Consider the following 19,469-nt stretch of genomic DNA (forward strand, 5'->3'; position numbering starts at 1 on the left):
CCTGCCGCCTCTACACTCTAACCACTAGGCTACCCTGCCGCCTCTACACTCTAACCACTAGGCTACCTGCCTCTACACTCTAACCACTAGGCTACCTGCCGCCCCGGTATATTATATTATAATATTTCACCCCACATTAAAAACTCAGAACTATGAATTTGAATATTTCCTCAATCATTATCTTTAAAGTGTGTTTGACTTCTTTCTCTCCATCTCTCTCTCTCATTCCCTCTCTCTCTCCATCACAGGGCTCTCCTGGTGAGAGAGGTGGTGCTGGACCTGCTGGCCCAATCGGTCTGTCTGGTAGAACTGGCTCTCAGGGGCCCCCAGGGCCTGCTGGAGAGAAGGGAGGGCCTGGTGAGAAAGGTCCCCAGGGACCATCTGGTCGTGACGGAGTCCAAGGCCCAGTGGGTCTGCCTGGCCCTGCCGGACCTCAGGGTCCACCCGGAGAGGACGGTGACAAGGTTAGTACCCTCCCCATCGCTCTCTGTCTGTCTGTCTGTCTGTCTGTCTGTCTGTCTGTCTGTCTGTCTGTCTGTCTGTCTGTCTATCTCTGTCTCTCTGTCTCTCTCTCTCTGTCTCTCTGTATGTCTCTCTCTCTGTCTCTGTATGTCTCTGTCTCTGTATGTCTCTGTATGTCTCTGTCTCTGTATGTCTGTGTATGTCTCTGTATGTCTCTGTCTCTGTATGTCTCTGTCTCTGTATGTCTCTCTCTATGTCTCTCTGTCTCTCTCTGTCTCTCTCTGTCTATGTCTCTCTCTGTCTCTCTCTGTCTATGTCTCTCTCTGTCTATGTCTCTCTCTGTCTCTCTCTCTGTCTATGTCTCTGTCTATGTCTCTCTCTGTCTATGTCTCTCTCTGTCTATGTCTCTCTCTGTCTCTCTCTCTGTCTCTCTCTGTCTGCATATCCTCATCTTAAACAAACTGCACTTAGAAGATATATAAAGGGTAAAAACTGTATCTGATTTATCTCCTGCTTTCTCCCAGAAGGTTACAATCCAGCCAGTCTATTAAGCTGCCAATCATACAGTATGTTGTAGTAAACCATCAAAAATCATCCAGCTAAACTCCAACACCATGCATCACTTGTATTTGTAATTGCACATACATTTTGCAGGTAATTAACAAATTTGCCAATACACTGACAAGTGTTTTTTTATATACAAGGTTGACATTTTGAAGTAGGTGTTATTGTAGATGTGTGTGCCCTGTGTGATGTGTGTGTGTGTCCTATGTGTGTGTGTCGTGTGTTATATGTGTGTGTTATGTGTGTGTGCGTTATGTGTGTGTCCTGTGGGGTGTGTGTGTCTGTGTTATATGTGTGTGTTATGTGTGTGTGTCCTGTGGGATGTGTGTGGGTTATGTGTGTGTGTCCTGTGTTGTGTGTGTGTCTGTGTTATGTGTGTGTGTTATATGTGTGGGTTATGTGTGTGTGTCCTGTGGGATGTGTGTTTCCTGTGTTATGCGTGTGTGTCCTGTGTTATGTGTGTGACTGTGTGATGTGTGTGTGTCCTGTGGGATGTGTGTGTGTGCCCTGTGTGATGTGTGTGTGTGTCCTGTGTGATGTGTGTGTGTGTGTGTGTGTGTGTGTGTGTGTGTGTGTGTGTGTGTGTTAGATACCGATTATTGGAGGACCAAAACGCCGATACCGATTTAATGGAGGACCAACAACGTATATACCGATTATTGGAGGACCAAATCGCCGATACCGATTATTGGAGGACCAAATCGCCGATACCGATTATTGTGCCGCTTTTTGAAAGTGTATTTGTAATAATGACAGTTACAACAATACTGAATGAACACTTATTTTAACTTAATATAATACATAAATAAATCAATTTAGCCTCAAATAAATAATGAAACATGTTCAATTTGGTTTAAATCATGTAAAAACAAAGTGTTGGAGAAGAAAGTAAAAGTGCAATATGTGCCATGTAATAAAGCTAACGTTTAAGTTCCTTGCTCAGAACATGAGAACATATGAAAGCTGCTGGTTCCTTTTAACATGATACTTCAGTATTCCCAGGTAAGAAGTTTTAGGTTGTAGTTATTATAGGAATTATAGGACTTTTTCTCTCTATACCATTTGTATTTCAATTTAGTACTTTAGTATTGCCAGTGTAACAGTACAGTTTCCGTCCCTCTCCTTGCTCCTACCTGGGCTCGAACCAGGAACACAACGACAACAACCACCCTCGAAGCATCACTCCACTCCACTCCACTCCTATTCCCCAGGCGCTCTCTTTTGACGACTTCTGTAACCGTAATAGCCTTGGTTTCATGCATGTTAACATTAGAAGCCTCCTCCCTAAGTTTGTTCTATTCACTGCTTTAGCACACTCTGCCAACCCGGATGTTCTAGCTGTGTCTGAATCCTGGCTTAGGAAGACCACCAAAAACTCAGACATTTTAATTCCAAACTACAACATTTTCAGACAAGATAGAACTGCCAAAGGGGGCGGTGTTGCAATCTACTGCAAAGATAGCCTGCAGAGTTCTGTCCTACTATCCAGGTCTGTACCCAAACAATTTGAACTTCTACTTTTAAAAATCCACCTCTCTAAAAACAAGTCTCTCACCGTTGCCGCCTGCTATAGACCACCCTCTGCCCCCAGCTGTGCTCTGGACACCATATGTGAACTGATTGCCCCCCATCTATCTTCAGAGTTCGTGCTGCTAGGCGACCTAAACTGGAACATGCTTAACACCCCAGCCATCCTACAATCTAAACTTGATGCCCTCAATCTCACACAAATTATCAATGAACCTACCAGGTACCTCCCCAAAACCTTAAACACGGGCACCCTCATAGATATCATCCTAACCAACTTCCCCTCTAAATACACCTCTGCTGTCTTCAACCAAGATCTCAGCGATCACTGCCTCATTGCCTGCATCCGTAATGGGTCAGCGGTCAGACCGCCACTCATCACTGTAAAACGCTCCCTGAAACACTTCTGCGAGCAGGCCTTTCTAATCGACCTGGCCGGGGTATCCTGGAAGGATATTGATCTCATCCCGTCAGTAGAGGATGCCTGGATATTTTTTTTAAATGCCTTCCTAACCATCCTAAATAAACATGCCCCATTCAAGAAATTTAGAACCAGGAACAGATACAGCCCTTGGTTCTCCCCAGACCTGACTGCCCTTAACCAACACAAAAATATCCTATGGCGTTCTGCATTAGCATCGAACAGCCCCCGTGATATGCAGCTGTTCAGGGAAGCTAGAAATCATTATACACAGGCAGTTAGAAAAGCCAAGGCTAGCTTTTTCAAGCAGAAATTTGCTTCCTGCAACACTAACTCAAAAAAGTTCTGGGACACTGTAAAGTCCATGGAGAATAAGAACACCTCCTCCCAGCTGCCCACTGCACTGAAGATAGGAAACACTGTCACCACTGATAAATCCACCATAATTGAGAATTTCAATAAGCATTTTTCTACGGCTGGCCATGCTTTCCACCTGGCTACTCCTACCCCGGACAACAGCACTGCACCCCCAACAGCAACTCGCCCAAGCCTTCCCCATTTCTCCTTCTCCCAAATCCATTCAGCTGATGTTCTGAAAGAGCTGCAAAATCTGGACCCCTACAAATCAGCCGGGCTAGACAATCTGGACCCTTTCTTTCTAAAATTATCTGCCGAAATTGTTGCCACCCCTATTACTAGCCTGTTCAACCTCTCTTTCGTGTCGTCTGAGATTCCCAAAGATTGGAAAGCAGCTGCGGTCATCCCCCTCTTCAAAGGGGGGGACACTCTTGACCCAAACTGCTACAGACCTATATCTATCCTACCGTGCCTTTCTAAGGTCTTCGAAAGCCAAGTCAACAAACAGATTACCGACCATTTCGAATCTCACCATACCTTCTCTGCTATGCAATCTGGTTTCAGAGCTGGTCATGGGTGCACCTCAGCCACGCTCAAGGTCCTAAACGATATCTTAACCGCCATCGATAAGAAACATTACTGTGCAGCCGTATTCATTGATCTGGCCAAGGCTTTCGACTCTGTCAATCACCATATCCTCATCGGCAGACTCGACAGCCTTGGTTTCTCAAATGATTGCCTCGCCTGGTTCACCAACTACTTCTCTGATAGAGTTCAGTGTGTCAAATCGGAGGGTCTGCTGTCCGGACCTCTGGCAGTCTCTATGGGGGTGCCACAGGGTTCAATTCTTGGACCGACTCTCTTCTCTGTATACATCAATGAGGTCGCTCTTGCTGCTGGTGAGTCCCTGATCCACCTCTACGCAGACGACACCATTCTGTATACTTCCGGCCCTTCTCTGGACACTGTGTTAACAACCCTCCAGGCAAGCTTCAATGCCATACAACTCTCCTTCCATGGCCTCCAATTGCTCTTGAATGCAAGTAAAACTAAATGCATGCTCTTCAACCGATCGCTGCCTGCACCTACCCGCCTGTCCAACATCACTACTCTGGACGGCTCTGACTTAGAATACGTGGACAACTACAAATACTTAGGTGTCTGGTTAGATTGTAAACTCTCCTTCCAGACCCATATCAAACATCTCCAATCCAAAGTTAAATCTAGAATTGGCTTCCTATTTCGCAACAAAGCATCCTTCACTCATGCTGCCAAACATACCCTTGTAAAACTGACCATCCTACCAATCCTCGACTTTGGCGATGTCATTTACAAAATAGCCTCCAATACCCTACTCAACAAATTGGATGCAGTCTATCACAGTGCAATCCGTTTTATCACCAAAGCCCCTTATACTACCCACCATTGCGACCTGTACGCTCTCGTTGGCTGGCCCTCGCTTCATACTCGTCGCCAAACCCACTGGCTCCATGTCATCTACAAGACCCTGCTAGGTAAAGTCCCCCCTTATCTCAGCTCGCTGGTCACCATAGCATCTCCCACCTGTAGCACACGCTCCAGCAGGTATATCTCTCTAGTCACCCCCAAAACCAATTCTTTCTTTGGCCGCCTCTCCTTCCAGTTCTCTGCTGCCAATGACTGGAACGAACTACAAAAATCTCTGAAACTGGAAACACTTATCTCCCTCACTAGCTTTAAGCACCAACTGTCAGAGCAGCTCACAGATTACTGCACCTGTACATAGCCCACCTATAATTTAGCCCAAACAACTACCTCTTTCCCAACTGTATTTAATTTTTATTTATTTATTTATTTTGCTCCTTTGCACCCCATTATTTTTTTTATGTCTACTTTGCACATTCTTCCATTGCAAAACTACCATTCCAGTATTTTACTTGCTATATTGTATTTACTTTGCCATCTTGGCCTTTTTTGCCTTTACCTCCCTTCTCACCTCATTTGCTCACATTGTATTTAGACTTGTTTATACTGCATTATTGACTGTATGTTTGTTTTTACTCCATGTGTAACTCTGTGTCGTTTTATCTGTCGAACTGCTTTGCTTTATCTTGGCCAGGTCGCAATTGTAAATGAGAACTTGTTCTCAACTTGCCTACCTGGTTAAATAAAGGTAAAATAAAAAATTTTAAAAAATTACCCATGCAGAGCAAGGGGAACAACTACTCCAAGTCTCAGAGCGAGTGACGTCACCGATTGAAACGCTATTAGCGCGCACCCCGCTAACTAGCTAGCCATTTCACATCGGTCACACCAGCCTAATCTCGGGAGTTGATAGGCTTGAAGTCATAAACAGCTCAATGCTTGAAGCATTGCGGAGAGCTGCTGGCAAAACGCACAAAAGTGCTGTTTGAATGAATGCTTACGAGCCTGCTGCTGCCTACCATCGCTCAGTCAGACTGCTCTATCAAATATCAAATCATAGACTTAATTATTATAATTTTTTTATTTTACCTTTATTTAGCCAGGTAGGCTAGTTGAGAACAAGTTCTCATTTACAACTGAGACCTGGCCAAGATAAAGCATAGCAGTGTGAACAGACAACACATGGAGAGTTACACATGGAGTAAACAATAAACATGTCAATAACACAGTAGAATGAAAAAAGAGAGTCTATATACATTGTGTGCAAAAGGCATGAAGCGGTAGGCGAATAATTACAATTTTGCAGATTAACACTGGAGTGATAAATGATCAGATGGTCATGTGCAGGTAGAGATATTGGTGTGCAAAAGAGCAGAAAACTAAATAAATATAAACAGTATGGGGATGAGGTAGTTAAATTGGGTGGGCTATTTACTGATGGACTATGTACAGCTGCAGCGATCGGGTTAGTTGCTCAGATAGCAGATGTTTGAAGTTGGTGAGGGAGGTAAAAGTCTCCAGCTTTTATAACATAATTATAACATAATAACACACAGAAATACGAGCCTTTGGTCATTAACATGGTCGAATCCGTAAACATTCAATTCGAAAACAAAACGTGTTTTCTTTCAGTGAAATACGGAACCGTTCCTTATTTTATCTAAGGGGTGGCATCCCCAAGTCTAAATACTGCTGTTAAATTGTACAACCTTCAATGTTATGTCATAATAATGTACAATTCTGGCAAATTAATTACAGTCTTTGTTAGGAATAAATGGTCTTCACACAGTTCGCAACGAGCCAGGCGGCCCAAACTGCTGCATATACCCTGACTCTGTCGCACAGAACGCAAGAGAAGTGACACAATTTCCCTAATTATAAGAAATTCATGTTAGCAGGCAATATTAACTAAATATATACTTGGGTATTGATTTTAAAGAAAGGCATTGATAGTTATGGTTAGGTTTGGTGCAACGACAGTGCTAAATCATCACCCGTTTGGCGAAGTAGGCTGTGATTCGATTTTATTTATTTATTTATTTTACCTTTATTTAACCAGGTAGGCAAGTTGAGATGAGAAATTAACATGCACTGCATCGATTATATGCAACGCAGGACACGCTAGATAAACTAGTAATATCATCAACCATGTGTAGTTAACTAGTGATTATGTGAAGATTGATTGTTTTTTATAAGTTTAATGCTAGCTAGCAACTTACTTTGGCATCTTGCTGCCCTCGCGTAAACAGGTAGTCAGCCTGCCACGCAGGCTCCTCATGGAGTGCAATGTAAGGCAGGTGGTTAGAGGGTTGGACTAGTAACTGGGAAGGTTGCAATAACGAATCCCCGAGCTGACAAGGTAAAAATCTGTTGTTCTGCCCCTGAACAAGGCAGTGAGCCCACTGTTCCCAGGCCGTCATTGAAAATAAGAATGTGTTCTTAACTGACTTCCCTAGTTAAATAAAGGTAAAATAAATAAATAAATAAAATCGAATCACAGCCTACTTCGCCAAACGGGTGATGATTTAGCACTGTCGTTGCACCAAACCTAACCATAACTATCAATGCCTTTCTTTAAAATCAATACCCAAGTATATATTTAGTTAATATAGTCAATCTTCACATAATCACTAGTTAACTACACATGGTTGATGATATTACTAGTTTATCTAGCGTGTCCTGCGTTGCATATAATCGATGCAGTGCATGTTAATTTCTCATCTCAACTTGCCTACCTGGTTAAATAAAGGTGTCAAAATATATGCATATATAAAAAAAATCGGTGTCCAAAAATACCAAAATGAATCGGCCATTCCGATTAATCGGTCGACCTCTAGTGTGTGTCCTGTGTGATGTGTGACGTGTGTCCTGTGTGTCCCAGGGAGAGGTTGGAGAGCCAGGTCAGAAGGGAAGCAAAGCAGACAAGGGGGAACAGGGTCCTCCCGGTCCAGCTGGTCTCCAGGGTCCCTTCGGTGCTCTTGGACCTGCAGTAAGTATCTCTGTCTCTGTCCAGCCTTGAACCCACCTTAGCCCCATTGAAAGGCACTCAGCTGTACGTCATACCGCTTTGCCATTAGCTCCATCAGTGTGTTACCATGGTCACTGTGTCCTCAGGGAGGTGATGGAGAGCCCGGTCCCAGGGGTCAGCAGGGGATGTTCGGACAGAAGGGAGACGAAGGATCCAGAGGTTTCCCCGGGCCCCCTGGTCCCATCGGTCTGCAGGTGAACCCTCACACACCTAGCCATCACCTCTATAGTGTATTGGCTTTATGACATGTGAAAAGTCACACTCTTTGCAATTAGTAACCCCCCCTTCTTCTTCACACACAGTCACACATATGCACACACACACGCGTGCACACACACACACGCGTGCGCACGCACACGCACACATTCAGTATGCACACACACACAGGCTTAACCATGGAGCCCACTGGCAGTCATGCACAGCAACACAGTTGGATGTTTTCATTGTCTCTGTGAGTCTTAACGGGGTCTGTCATGTGCTGTGTTGTCTTCTGACGTTGTGCTGACCCATAGTCCCATTCATTGGCCACTGGCTGTTTTATCCGTCAATATTAAAATACCGCCATTAAAGACCAAATAGAAATCCTTTTCGTTGTGAAATGCCAGAGGTAAATGATCTGTTTCTTCACAATAGTTTTCAGCAACTTGAGAGCATAGAGATGATTCCTAGAGAGATGATTTCTAAAGAGATGATAGCTAGAGAGATGATAGCTAGAAAGATGATTCCTAGAGAGATGATTCCTAGAGAGATGATAGCTAGAGAGATGATTCCTAAAGAGATGATTCCTAGAGAGATGATTCCTAGAGAGATGATTACTAAATAGATGATACCTAGAGAGAAGATACCTAGAGAGATGATACCTGAAGAGATTATACCTAAAGAGAAGATACCTAGAGAGATGATAACTAAAGAGTTGATTCCTAGAGAGAAGATACCTAGAGAGAAGATACCTAAAGAGAGGATACCTAAAGAGATGATTCCTAAAGAGATGATTCCTAAAGAGATGATAACTAGAGAGATGATAACTAGAGAGATGATAACTAGAGAGATGATACATAGAGATGATACCTAAAGAGATGATTCCTAAAGAGATAACTAGAGAGATGATACACAGAGAGATGATAACTAGAGAGATGATACATAGAGAGATGATTCCTTAAGAGATTAATCCTAAAGGGATGATACCTAGAGAGGAGATACCTAAAGAGAGGATTCCTAGAGACATGATAACTAGAGAGATGATAACTAGAGAGATGATACCTAAAGAGATGATTCTTAAAGAGATGATACCTAAAGAGATGATTCCTAGAGAGATGATAACTAGAGAGATGATACATAGAGAGATGATTCCTAAAGAGATGATTCCTAAAGAGATTATACCTAAAGAGAGAGGATTCCTAAAGAGATATGATTCCTAAAGAGATGATACATAGAGAGATGATACCTAGAGAGATGGTTCCTAAAGAGATTCCTAAAGAGGTGTGATTCCTAAAGAGAGGATATGGTTAGGTGTTGTCCTGAGTTTGCTTGTAACTCATCAATGTAAGGGAATGTGTTGTACAGTACAGGAATTGTCTTTATGAGCAAAATGAATTAGCAGTTTGTTAAACCGGGGTCATTGTCTTGATGGATGTATATAGACAATGCCCGCTAGTCTCCAGGAGCAATCTCATCTTTCTGCACTTTATTTCTGATGGTTTTCTTTTTGAAATAAAAAATGGCCAACATGATCCTGACCCAGGATCATGGGAAAACAGTAGGCCGGTTTATAAGTTCCAAAAAGTCACAGAAGATGAGGTCTCGTCTGTACTATCTGCTATAGAGTCTAAGAAATCATTAAGCGCTGACAATCTGGATCCATATTTACTCAAGTGTGTGGCACCTATCATTGCTAGTGCAGTGACGCATATCTTTAATCAAATATTAGTCGTAGGAAAGATTCCTAAATCTTGGAAAACAGCTTTTGTTTTACCTCTCCTCAAGGGAGGTGATGGTAGTGAGTTGGATAATTATCAGCCCATCTCTAAGCTCTCCTGTTTGGCTAAGATTCTAGAGTCATTGGTGAATAGGCAACTACAATCATTTTTAACTGTTAACAATACTCTTTCTAGTAATCAATCTGGCTTCAGACCTAAACACCGACCTACCACCTCGGCCACTGTACGTGTTGTAAATTATATTACTAGTGCCCTAGATAATAGAAAGTACTGTGCCGCCTTGTTCATAGATTTGTCTAAAGCTTTTTGACACTGTAGACCATGCAATACTTTTGGGTAAGCTGTCATCAAAAGGACTGGGATTGGATGCCTTGTCATTGGTTTCATGACTATCTAAAGGATAGAGGCCAGGCTGTTAGAGTCCACGGCATCCAGTCAGAGCCATTGGAGTTGGTAAAAGGGGTCCCACAAGGTTCTACACTTGGTCCATTACTGTTTACACTCTAAATGAGCAATATCGGTGATGAGGAAAGAAAGTGTAAAATATAGGTTCAGAAGTTTTGTGAAATAACACTGTTACAAATAGAATATATATGTATATATAGGTATGTATATATGTGTATTTGTATGCATATATATATATATATATGCATATATATATATATATATATATATATATATATATATATATATATATATATATATATAGTATATCACAAAAGTGAGTACACCCCTCACATTGTTATAAATATTTGAGTATATCTTTTCATGTGACAACACTGAAGAAATGACACTTTGCTACAATGTAAAGTAGGGAGTGTGCAGCTTGTATAACAGTGTACATGCTGCCGTGCTGCCTTGCTGCCGTGCTGCTGGGGAGCTACAGTTCAATCAGGGAACCATGAATGCCAACATGTACTGTGACATACTGAAGCAGAGCATTGATCCCCTCCCTTCGGAGACTGGGCCGCAGGGAAGTATTCCAACATGATAATGACCCCAAACACACCTCCAAGACGACCACTGCCTTGCTAAAGAAGCCGAGGGTAGAGGTGATGGACTGGCCAAGCATGTCTCCAGACCTAAACCCTATTGAGCATCTTGGGGAATCCTCAAATGGAAGGTGGAGGAGTGCAAGGTCTCTAACATCCACCAGCTCAGTGATGTCGTCATGGAGGAGTGGAAGAGGACTCCAGTGGCAACCTGTGAAGCTCTGGTGAACTCCATACCCAAGAGGCTTAAGGCAGTGCTGGTAAATGATGGTGGCCACACAAAATATTGACACTTTGGGCCCAATTTGGACATTTTCACTTAGGGGTATACTCACTTTGGTTGCCAGCGGTTTAGACATTAATGGCTGTGGACAGCTAATTTACACTGTTAAACAAGCTGTACACTCACTACTTTACATTGTAGCAAAGTGTCATTTCTTCAGTGTTGTCACATGAAATGATATACTCAAATATTTACAAAAATGTGAGTGGTGTACTCACTTTTCTGATATATATATATATATATATATATATTTACCCCCAAAAAATATATGGGGGATTGCACATGATGCAGACAATTACATTGATGGAAGCAACAATCTTTCCGCAATACTAAGCTGATCTCAAAAAAAAGAAGTGTAAAATTCATCTATATGCTGATGACACTGTCATGTACTCTATTGCTTCAACGGCTGACCAAGCATTATCGCAGCTGGAGACAGATTTTAAGACAATTCAAGAGTATTTTTACTCCTGAAACTTGTTTTAAATGCAAAGAAAACACATTTTATGATTTTTAATAGGTTCAAAAAGTTGGTTAAAAATACATTTACACTTACCGCCGTAGATGGCTCTTCGAATGAATCAGGTCTCTGCATATAAATACATAGGGAATACATAGGGAATACATAGGGAATACATAGGGATATGGTTGGATGATAAACTGTCTTTTAAAATGCATGTGAACAAACTTTGTAAAAGGCTATCTTCTTATTTAACATCACTCATCAACATTATAATTATAATTCCTAAAACCAGGTCTCAAGCATGGATTACACTTGAGGCCCATGCGATTTCCACAGAGTTGGGTATGGCTGCCTTTTCCTGTTACGCTCCTTGCCTATGGAATAGCCTGCAGACTAAACTGAGACTCTTGTCCCCCTGTTGCCCATTAAACAATTATTGGAAGAGTTTTATTTTTGTATTGCTTGTAACTGTTTCGGGTAATGCAAGTTCTTGTGCTGTTAGGGGAATAACCTGTTAGGGGAATAACCTGTTAGGGGAATAACCTGTTAGGGGTATAATCTGTTAGGGGAATAACCTGTTAGGGGTATAATCTGTTAGGAGAATAACCTGTTAGGAGAATAACCTGTTAGGAGAATAACCTGTTAGGGGAATAACCTGTTAGGGGAATAACCTGTTCGGAAAATAACCTTTAGGGGAATAACCTGTTAGGAAAATAACCTGTTAGGGGAATAACCTGTTAGGGGTATAATCTGTTAGGGGAATAACCTGTTAGGGGTATAACCTGTTAGGAGAATAACCTGTTAGGAGAATAACCTGTTAGGGGAATAACCTGTTAGGGGAATAACCTGTTAGGGGAATAACCTGTTCGGAAAATAACCTTGAGGGGAATAACCTGTTAGGAAAATAACCTTTAGGGGAATAACCTGTTAGGGGTATAATCTGATAGGGGAATAACCTGGTAGGGGTATAATCTGTTAGGGGAATAACCTGTTAGGAGAATAACCTGTTAGGGGAATAACCTGTTAGGGGAATAACCTGTTCGGAAAATAACCTTTAGGGGAATAACCTGTTAGGAAAATAACCTTTAGGGGAATAACCTGTTAGGGGTATAATCTGTTAGGGGAATAACCTGGTAGGGGTATAATCTGTTAGGGGAATAACCTGTTAGGAGAATAACCTGTTAGGGGAATAACCTGTTAGGAAAATAACCTTTAGGGGAATAATCTGTTAGGGGAATAACCTGTGAGGGGAATAACCTGTTAGGAAAATAACCTTTAGGGGAATAATCTGTTAGGAAAATAACCTTTAGGGGAATAATCTGTTAGGGGAATAACCTGTTAGGGGTATAATCTGTTAGGGGAATAACCTGTTAGGGGTATAATCTGTTAGGGGAATAATCTGTTAGGGGAATAACTTGTTAGGAGAATAACCTGTTAGGGGAATAACCTGTTCGGAAAATAACCTTTAGGGGAATAACCTGTTAGGAAAATAACCTTTAGGGGAATAACCTGTTAGGGGTATAATCTGTTAGGGGAATAACCTGGTAGGGGTATAATCTGTTAGGGGAATAACCTGTTAGGAGAATAACCTGTTCGGAGAATAACCTGTTAGGGGAATAACCTGTTAGGAAAATAACCTTTAGGGGAATAATCTGTTAGGGGAATAACCTGTGAGGGGAATAACCTGTGAGGGGAATAACCTGTGAGGGGAATAACCTGTGAGGGGAATAACCTGTGAGGGGAATAACCTGTTAGGGGAATAACCTGTTCAGAGAATAACCTGTTAGGGGAATAACCTGTTAGGAAAATAACCTTTAGGGGAATAATCTGTTAGGGGAATAACCTGTGAGGGGAATAACCTGTTAGGAAAATAATATTTTAGGGGAATAACCTGTTAGGGGAATAACCTGTTAGGGGTATAATCTGTTAGGGGAATAACCTGTTAGGGGTATAATCTGTTAGGGGAATAACCTGTTAGGAGAATAACCTGTTAGGGGAATAACCTGTTCGGAAAATAACCTTTAGGGGAATAACCTGTTAGGGGTATAATCTGTTAGGGGAATAACCTGGTAGGGGTATAATCTGTTAGGGGAATAACCTGTTAGGAGAATAACCTGTTCGGAAAATAACCTTTAGGGGAATAACCTGTTAGGAAAATAACCTTTAGGGGAATAACCTGCTAGGGGTATAATCTGTTAGGGGAATAACCTGGTAGGGGTATAATCTGTTAGGGGAATAACCTGTTAGGAGAATAACCTGTTCGGAGAATAACCTGTTAGGGGAATAACCTGTTAGGAAAATAACCTTTAGGGGAATAATCTGTTAGGGGAATAACCTGTGAGGGGAATAACCTGTGAGGGGAATAACCTGTGAGGGGAATAACCTGTGAGGGGAATAACCTGTGAGGGGAATAACCTGTGAGGGGAATAACCTGGTAGGGGTATAATCTGTTAGGGGAATAACCTGTTAGGAGAATAACCTGTTCGGAAAATAACCTTTAGGGGAATAACCTGTTAGGAAAATAACCTTTAGGGGAATAACCTGTTAGGGGTATAATCTGTTAGGGGAATAACCTGGTAGGGGTATAATCTGTTAGGGGAATAACCTGTTAGGAGAATAACCTGTTCGGAGAATAACCTTTAGGGGAATAATCTGTTAGGGAAATAACCTGTGAGGGGAATAACCTGTGAGGGGAATAACCTGTGAGGGGAATAACCTGTGAGGGGAATAACCTGTGAGGGGAATAACCTGTTAGGGGAATAACCTGTGAGGGGAATAACCTGTGAGGGGAATAACCTGTGAGGGGAATAACCTGTGAGGGGAATAACCTGTTAGGGGAATAACCTGTGAGGGGAATAACCTGTGTGTACATGTAATAATCTGTTGCTGTATTTGTGTGTGTTATCTGTGATGGTTTAGTTTGTCTTGTGTAGTTTCTTAATCATTGTACCTAAACTGTATGTGTAAACATGTATACGCAGGGCCCAGCTGTAAAAGAGACGTTGGTCTCAGTCTGTGTTCCTTGCTGATAGGTATAATAAACGTTATCTTCTCAGCTATTCAATTCAATTGACTTTTAATTGGGTGTAATTCACTTCCATTGCTATTTAATTCATTCCTAGACCATTGAACGCACTCTCCTTCCTCCACACTGTGGTGCATAATGAGTGTTTCTGTTTATGACCTCTGGCTGACGAGACCTCCGCTCCGATGAGTGTTCCACACCAGGGTGACAAATCAGCATACAGACACACAGAAGCTAATGGACACACACACACACACTGATGGACACACAGACGCACACACATTCACACACATAGACACACAGACACATGCTCAAACACATACACTCACACACACAAACAGTCTGTCAGCCTCAGTTTCTTCCCTTGGGGCTCATGTATTTGAGGAATATAGGTTATCTTGGTGTGTAGGTATTTGAGTAAGATAGTTTGTCTTGGGGCGTAGGTATTTGAGGAAGGTAGCTTGTCTTGGGGCATAGGTATTTGAGGAGGATAGCTTGTCTTGGGGCGTAGGTATTTGAGGACATTAGCTTGTCTTGGGGCGTAGGTATTTGAGGACATTAGCTTGTCTTGGGGCGTAGGTATTTGAGGAAGTTAGCTTGTCTTGGGGAATAGGTATTTGGGGAAGATAGCTTGTCTTTGGGCGAAGGTATTTGAGGAAGATAAGTTATCTTGGGGCGTAGGTATTTGAAGAAGATAGCTTGTTGTAACAGAGTTAATAGCAGATGAGTAATAGAGACATGAGAGACTGGCCATAAAGTCTAATTGGTGATTACTTAGGACACTGAATGTCATTTGGTTTTTAGCAATCCTTTGCTGTTGAATCTGACAGAGCGAAGGGCTTCGCTAACTGCGTGTTCACTTTATACCGTTTACCCAAGAGGTGCACTAAAAGCTACAATACACCTAACACACAAATGTCACTGTCCAATGAACCATCATAAACCAAATGCAAAGTTACATTTTAAAAATGCTAAAACTACACTTTGAGGTTATTTGCTTAGTTGTTTTTGTTGTTACGCCTGCATGTTTTCCTCAAGCTAAACCAGAATCATTTTAAGTGTGCTTGTTTGTTTCCGTCTGACCACAGGGTCTTCCTGGACCTCCAGGCGAGAAGGGGGAGAATGGCGACGTCGGTCCGATGGTGATCAAACAATCAACACAAATTGTTTTTTTTAATCACTTTTCAAATAAATAGTTTTCTATCTTCTATTGAAATGTGAAATATTTACTTCCTGTTGACCCACTTCCTGTTCCTGTTGTCTCTTTACAGGGTCCTCCTGGTCCCCCTGGTCCCAGAGGTGCCCAGGGTCCTAGTGGAGCTGATGTACGTACAGGACCACATGTTGATAACTCATTGTCACATTACCATATGTGACTGTGCATGTCAATGTGAAATACTGTAGTATGCGTCTGCCTGCTTAAACTGCCAGGTATGATAACTGAGGCAATGAACGCTGACTCCTCTCTCTTCTTCTCTGTTTCCTGTTAGGGTGCACAAGGTCCTCCCGGTGGTGTGGGTGCTATGGGAGGCGTGGGTGAGAAGGTGAGAGCGTGTGCCCATCACAAGATGGCCACTGTAGTCTGGAGTCCATCTCTGGGATGGACATCCAGTCAACATCCCTCCTTCTAACCCATCCCTTCTCCCCAGTTCACTGACCTCCAGGGCTCCAAACGCTTAAGGATCGGACCCTTTTTTCCCCCAATTTTCGCCAAATCTAACTGCCTGTAGCTCAGGCCCTGAAGCAAGGATATGCATATTCTTCATACCATTTCAAAGGAAACACTGACGTTTGTGGAAATGTGAAAGGAACATAGGAAAATATAACACATGAGACCTGGTAAAAGATAATACAAAGAAAAAAACAACCATCATGTTTTTTTCTGTACCATCATCTTTGAAATGAAAGAGAAAGGCCATAATGTATTATTCCAGCCCAGGTGCAATTTAGATATTGGCCACTAGATGGCAGCAGTGCATGTACAAAGTTTTAGACTGATCCAATGAACCATTGTGTTTCTGTTCAAAATGTTGTATCAAGACTACTCAATTTATTAATAACTTGTCATGTTCAAAACTGTGCCTCTCCTCAAACAATAGCATGGTATTTCTCCTCAAACAATAGCATGGTATTTTGACTGTAATAGCTACTGTAAATTGGACAGTGCATTTAGGTGAACAAGAATTGAAGCTTTCTGCCCATATCAGATATGTCTACGTCCTGGGAAATGTTCTTGTTACTTACAACCTCATGCTAATCGCATTAACCTACGTTAGCTCAAGCGTCCCACAGGCGAGCCACCAATCCTGAAGTAATGAATTTCCTATGGCAGCCTGTGTTCTGAGTTATTGATCTGACACTTTTAATACAGATTTTACAACAGTTCCAACAGCACTCCTCCATTTTAATACCATCTGACAGCATCAATACTTAATGCAACAGAATATGAAACATATCTGTGGAAGGTTACCAGTGCTCTGAGAGGGCATTCTGACCAGCCTATATTAATGGTGCTCAGGAGCTCAACACAATGACACTCAACATCCACTAGAAAAATATAGTACTACTCATATCATTCTAAAGTCCTAAGAATGTTTTGACAACATGACGATGTAATCATTAGGGTATCAGGGTAAAGTAATCATCATGGTATCAGGGCAATGTAATCATTAGTTCATCAGAGTAATGTAATCATTAGGGCATCAGGGTAAAGTATTCATCATGGTATCAGGGCAATGTAATCATTAGGGCATCAGGGTAATGTAATCATTAGGGTATCAGGGTAATGTAATCATCAGGGCACCGGGGTAATGTAATCATCATGGTATCAGGGTAATGTAATCATTAGGGCATCGGGGTAATGTAATCATTAGGGTATCGGGGTAACGTAACCATCAGGGCATCGGGGTAATGTAATCATCAGGGTAATGTAATCACCATGGTATCAGGGTAAAGTAATCATCGGGGTAATGTAATCATTAGGGTATCCGGGTAATGTAATCACCAGGGCATCGGGGTAATGTAATCACCAGGGCATCGGGGTAATGCAATCACCGGGGTAATGTAATCATTATGGAATCAGGGTAATGTAATCATTAGGGCATCAGGGTAATGTAATCATTATGGCATCGGGGTAATGTAAGCATCAGGGCATCGGGGTAATGTAAGCATCAGGGCATCGGGGTAATGTAAGCATCAGGGCATCGGGGTAATGTAATCATTAGGGTATCAGGGTAATGTAATCATTAGGGCATCGGGGTAATGTAATCATCAGGGCATAGGGTGAATGTAATCATTAGGGTATCGGGGTAATGTAATCATTAGGGCATCGGGGTAATGTAATCATTAGGGCATCGGGGTAATGTAATCATTAGGTGATCTGGGGAATGTAATCATTAGGGCATCATGGCAATGTAATCAAATCAAATCAAATGTTATTTATCACATACACATGGTTAGCAGATGTTAATGCGAGTGTTGCGAAATGCTTGTGCTTCTAGTTCCGACAATGCAGTAATAACCAACAAGTAATCTAGCTAACAATTCCAAAACTACATAGGCATAGGCAAGATACAGTAGATACAGTCAAGCATAATCAATAGTGTATCAGGATAATGTAATTACTATGTCATAGGATTGTGTTTACAACAGGATAATGTGTTCATAAAGGTAATGTAATATAGTAGATAATGTATTCATAAGGGTGTCGATCACGGTAGAGATTCTAACATGGTGCGTTTTCATTTTCAGGGTGAAAACGGTGAAACTGGCAACCCTGGAACCTCTGGAGAGCCCGGTACTGGAGTAAGTGTATTTTTTCAGTGTGTCTGTTTGTCCTCGACCGTGTTACTATAATAATCTATCATCCAAGTCATCATCATGTGTTTGTGTATTCCCCTATTACCAGAACTATGATTATGTACAGCGAATCTACTTCATAAGACCTCACATAAAACTGAATAACAACACAGAGACATGGCAAGTGCTGTTAGTGATGTGAGGTGGTAGTAATTGCTGGTGCTGTGTTGCTACTGACGGGCCAGTGTCACAGCGTGGTTCTCAGTGTGCTGTTGGCCAACGTTCCACGGTAAAACCGCCAAGCTGAGTCACTTCACGAACTGTTAACAGACGCTCTTAACAGACTAAATATAGTACACATCGTCTACCTTTTAACATGTTTGTGACGGTGTAGTTCAGGCAGCTCAGTACCTTTTAACATCAATCCATCCATCAAATGTATTTATAAAGCCCTTTTTACATCAGCCGATGTCACAAAGTGCTGTACAGAAACCCAGCATAAAACCCCAAACAGCAAGCAATGCAGGTGTAGAAGCACGGTGGCTAGGAAAAACTCCCTAGAAAGGCCAGAACCTAGGAGGAAACCTAGAGAGGAACCAGGCTCTGAGGGGTGGCATGTCCTCTTCTGGCTGTGCCGGGTGGAGATTATAACAGAATATGGACAAGATGTTCAAAAGTTCATAGATGACCAGCAGGGTCAGATAATAATAATCACAGTGGTTGTAGAGGGTGCAACAGGTCACCACCTCAGGAGTAAATGTCAGTTGGATTTTCATAGCCGATCATTCAGAGTTAGAGACAGCAGGTGCGGTAGAGAGAGAGAGAGAGAGAGAGAGAGAGAGAGTTGAAAACAGCAGGTCCGGGACAAGGTAGCAGGTCCGGTGAACAGGTCAGGATTCCATAGCCGCAGTCAGAACAGTTGAAACTGGAGCAGCAGCACGACCAGGTAGACAGGGGACAGCAGGAAGTCATCAGGCCAGGTAGTCCTGAGACATGGTCCCAAAGTTAAGGTCCTCCGGGAGGGGAGGGAGAGAGAGAGAATTAGAGGGAGGAAACTTAAATTCACACAGGACACCATCAACCCGGGAAGATCATGTCAGTGACTCAACCCACTCAAGTGACACACCCCTCCAAGGGACGGCATGGAAGAGCCCCAGTAAGCCAGTGACTCAGCCCCTGTAATAGGGTTAGAGGCAGAGAATCCCAGT

At 42.3% G+C, this 19,469-nt stretch overlaps 1 protein-coding gene across 1 annotated transcript in view; it reads left to right on the forward strand.

Annotated features, from left to right (window-relative positions):
- LOC109875786 (collagen alpha-1(XI) chain-like) overlaps positions 1–19,469 on the forward strand; it is a 241,229-nt gene that overhangs the window by 168,632 nt on the left and 53,128 nt on the right. Inside the window, 7 exon segments of the mRNA XM_031836411.1 lie at positions 249–464; positions 7,617–7,724; positions 7,850–7,957; positions 15,552–15,605; positions 15,735–15,788; positions 15,954–16,007; positions 18,214–18,267. Coding sequence (XP_031692271.1) covers positions 249–464; positions 7,617–7,724; positions 7,850–7,957; positions 15,552–15,605; positions 15,735–15,788; positions 15,954–16,007; positions 18,214–18,267 — 648 coding nt within the window.

This window comes from Oncorhynchus kisutch, linkage group LG11 (assembly GCF_002021735.2).
Source record: "Oncorhynchus kisutch isolate 150728-3 linkage group LG11, Okis_V2, whole genome shotgun sequence".
NCBI classification, from domain to species: Eukaryota; Metazoa; Chordata; class Actinopteri; order Salmoniformes; family Salmonidae; genus Oncorhynchus; species Oncorhynchus kisutch.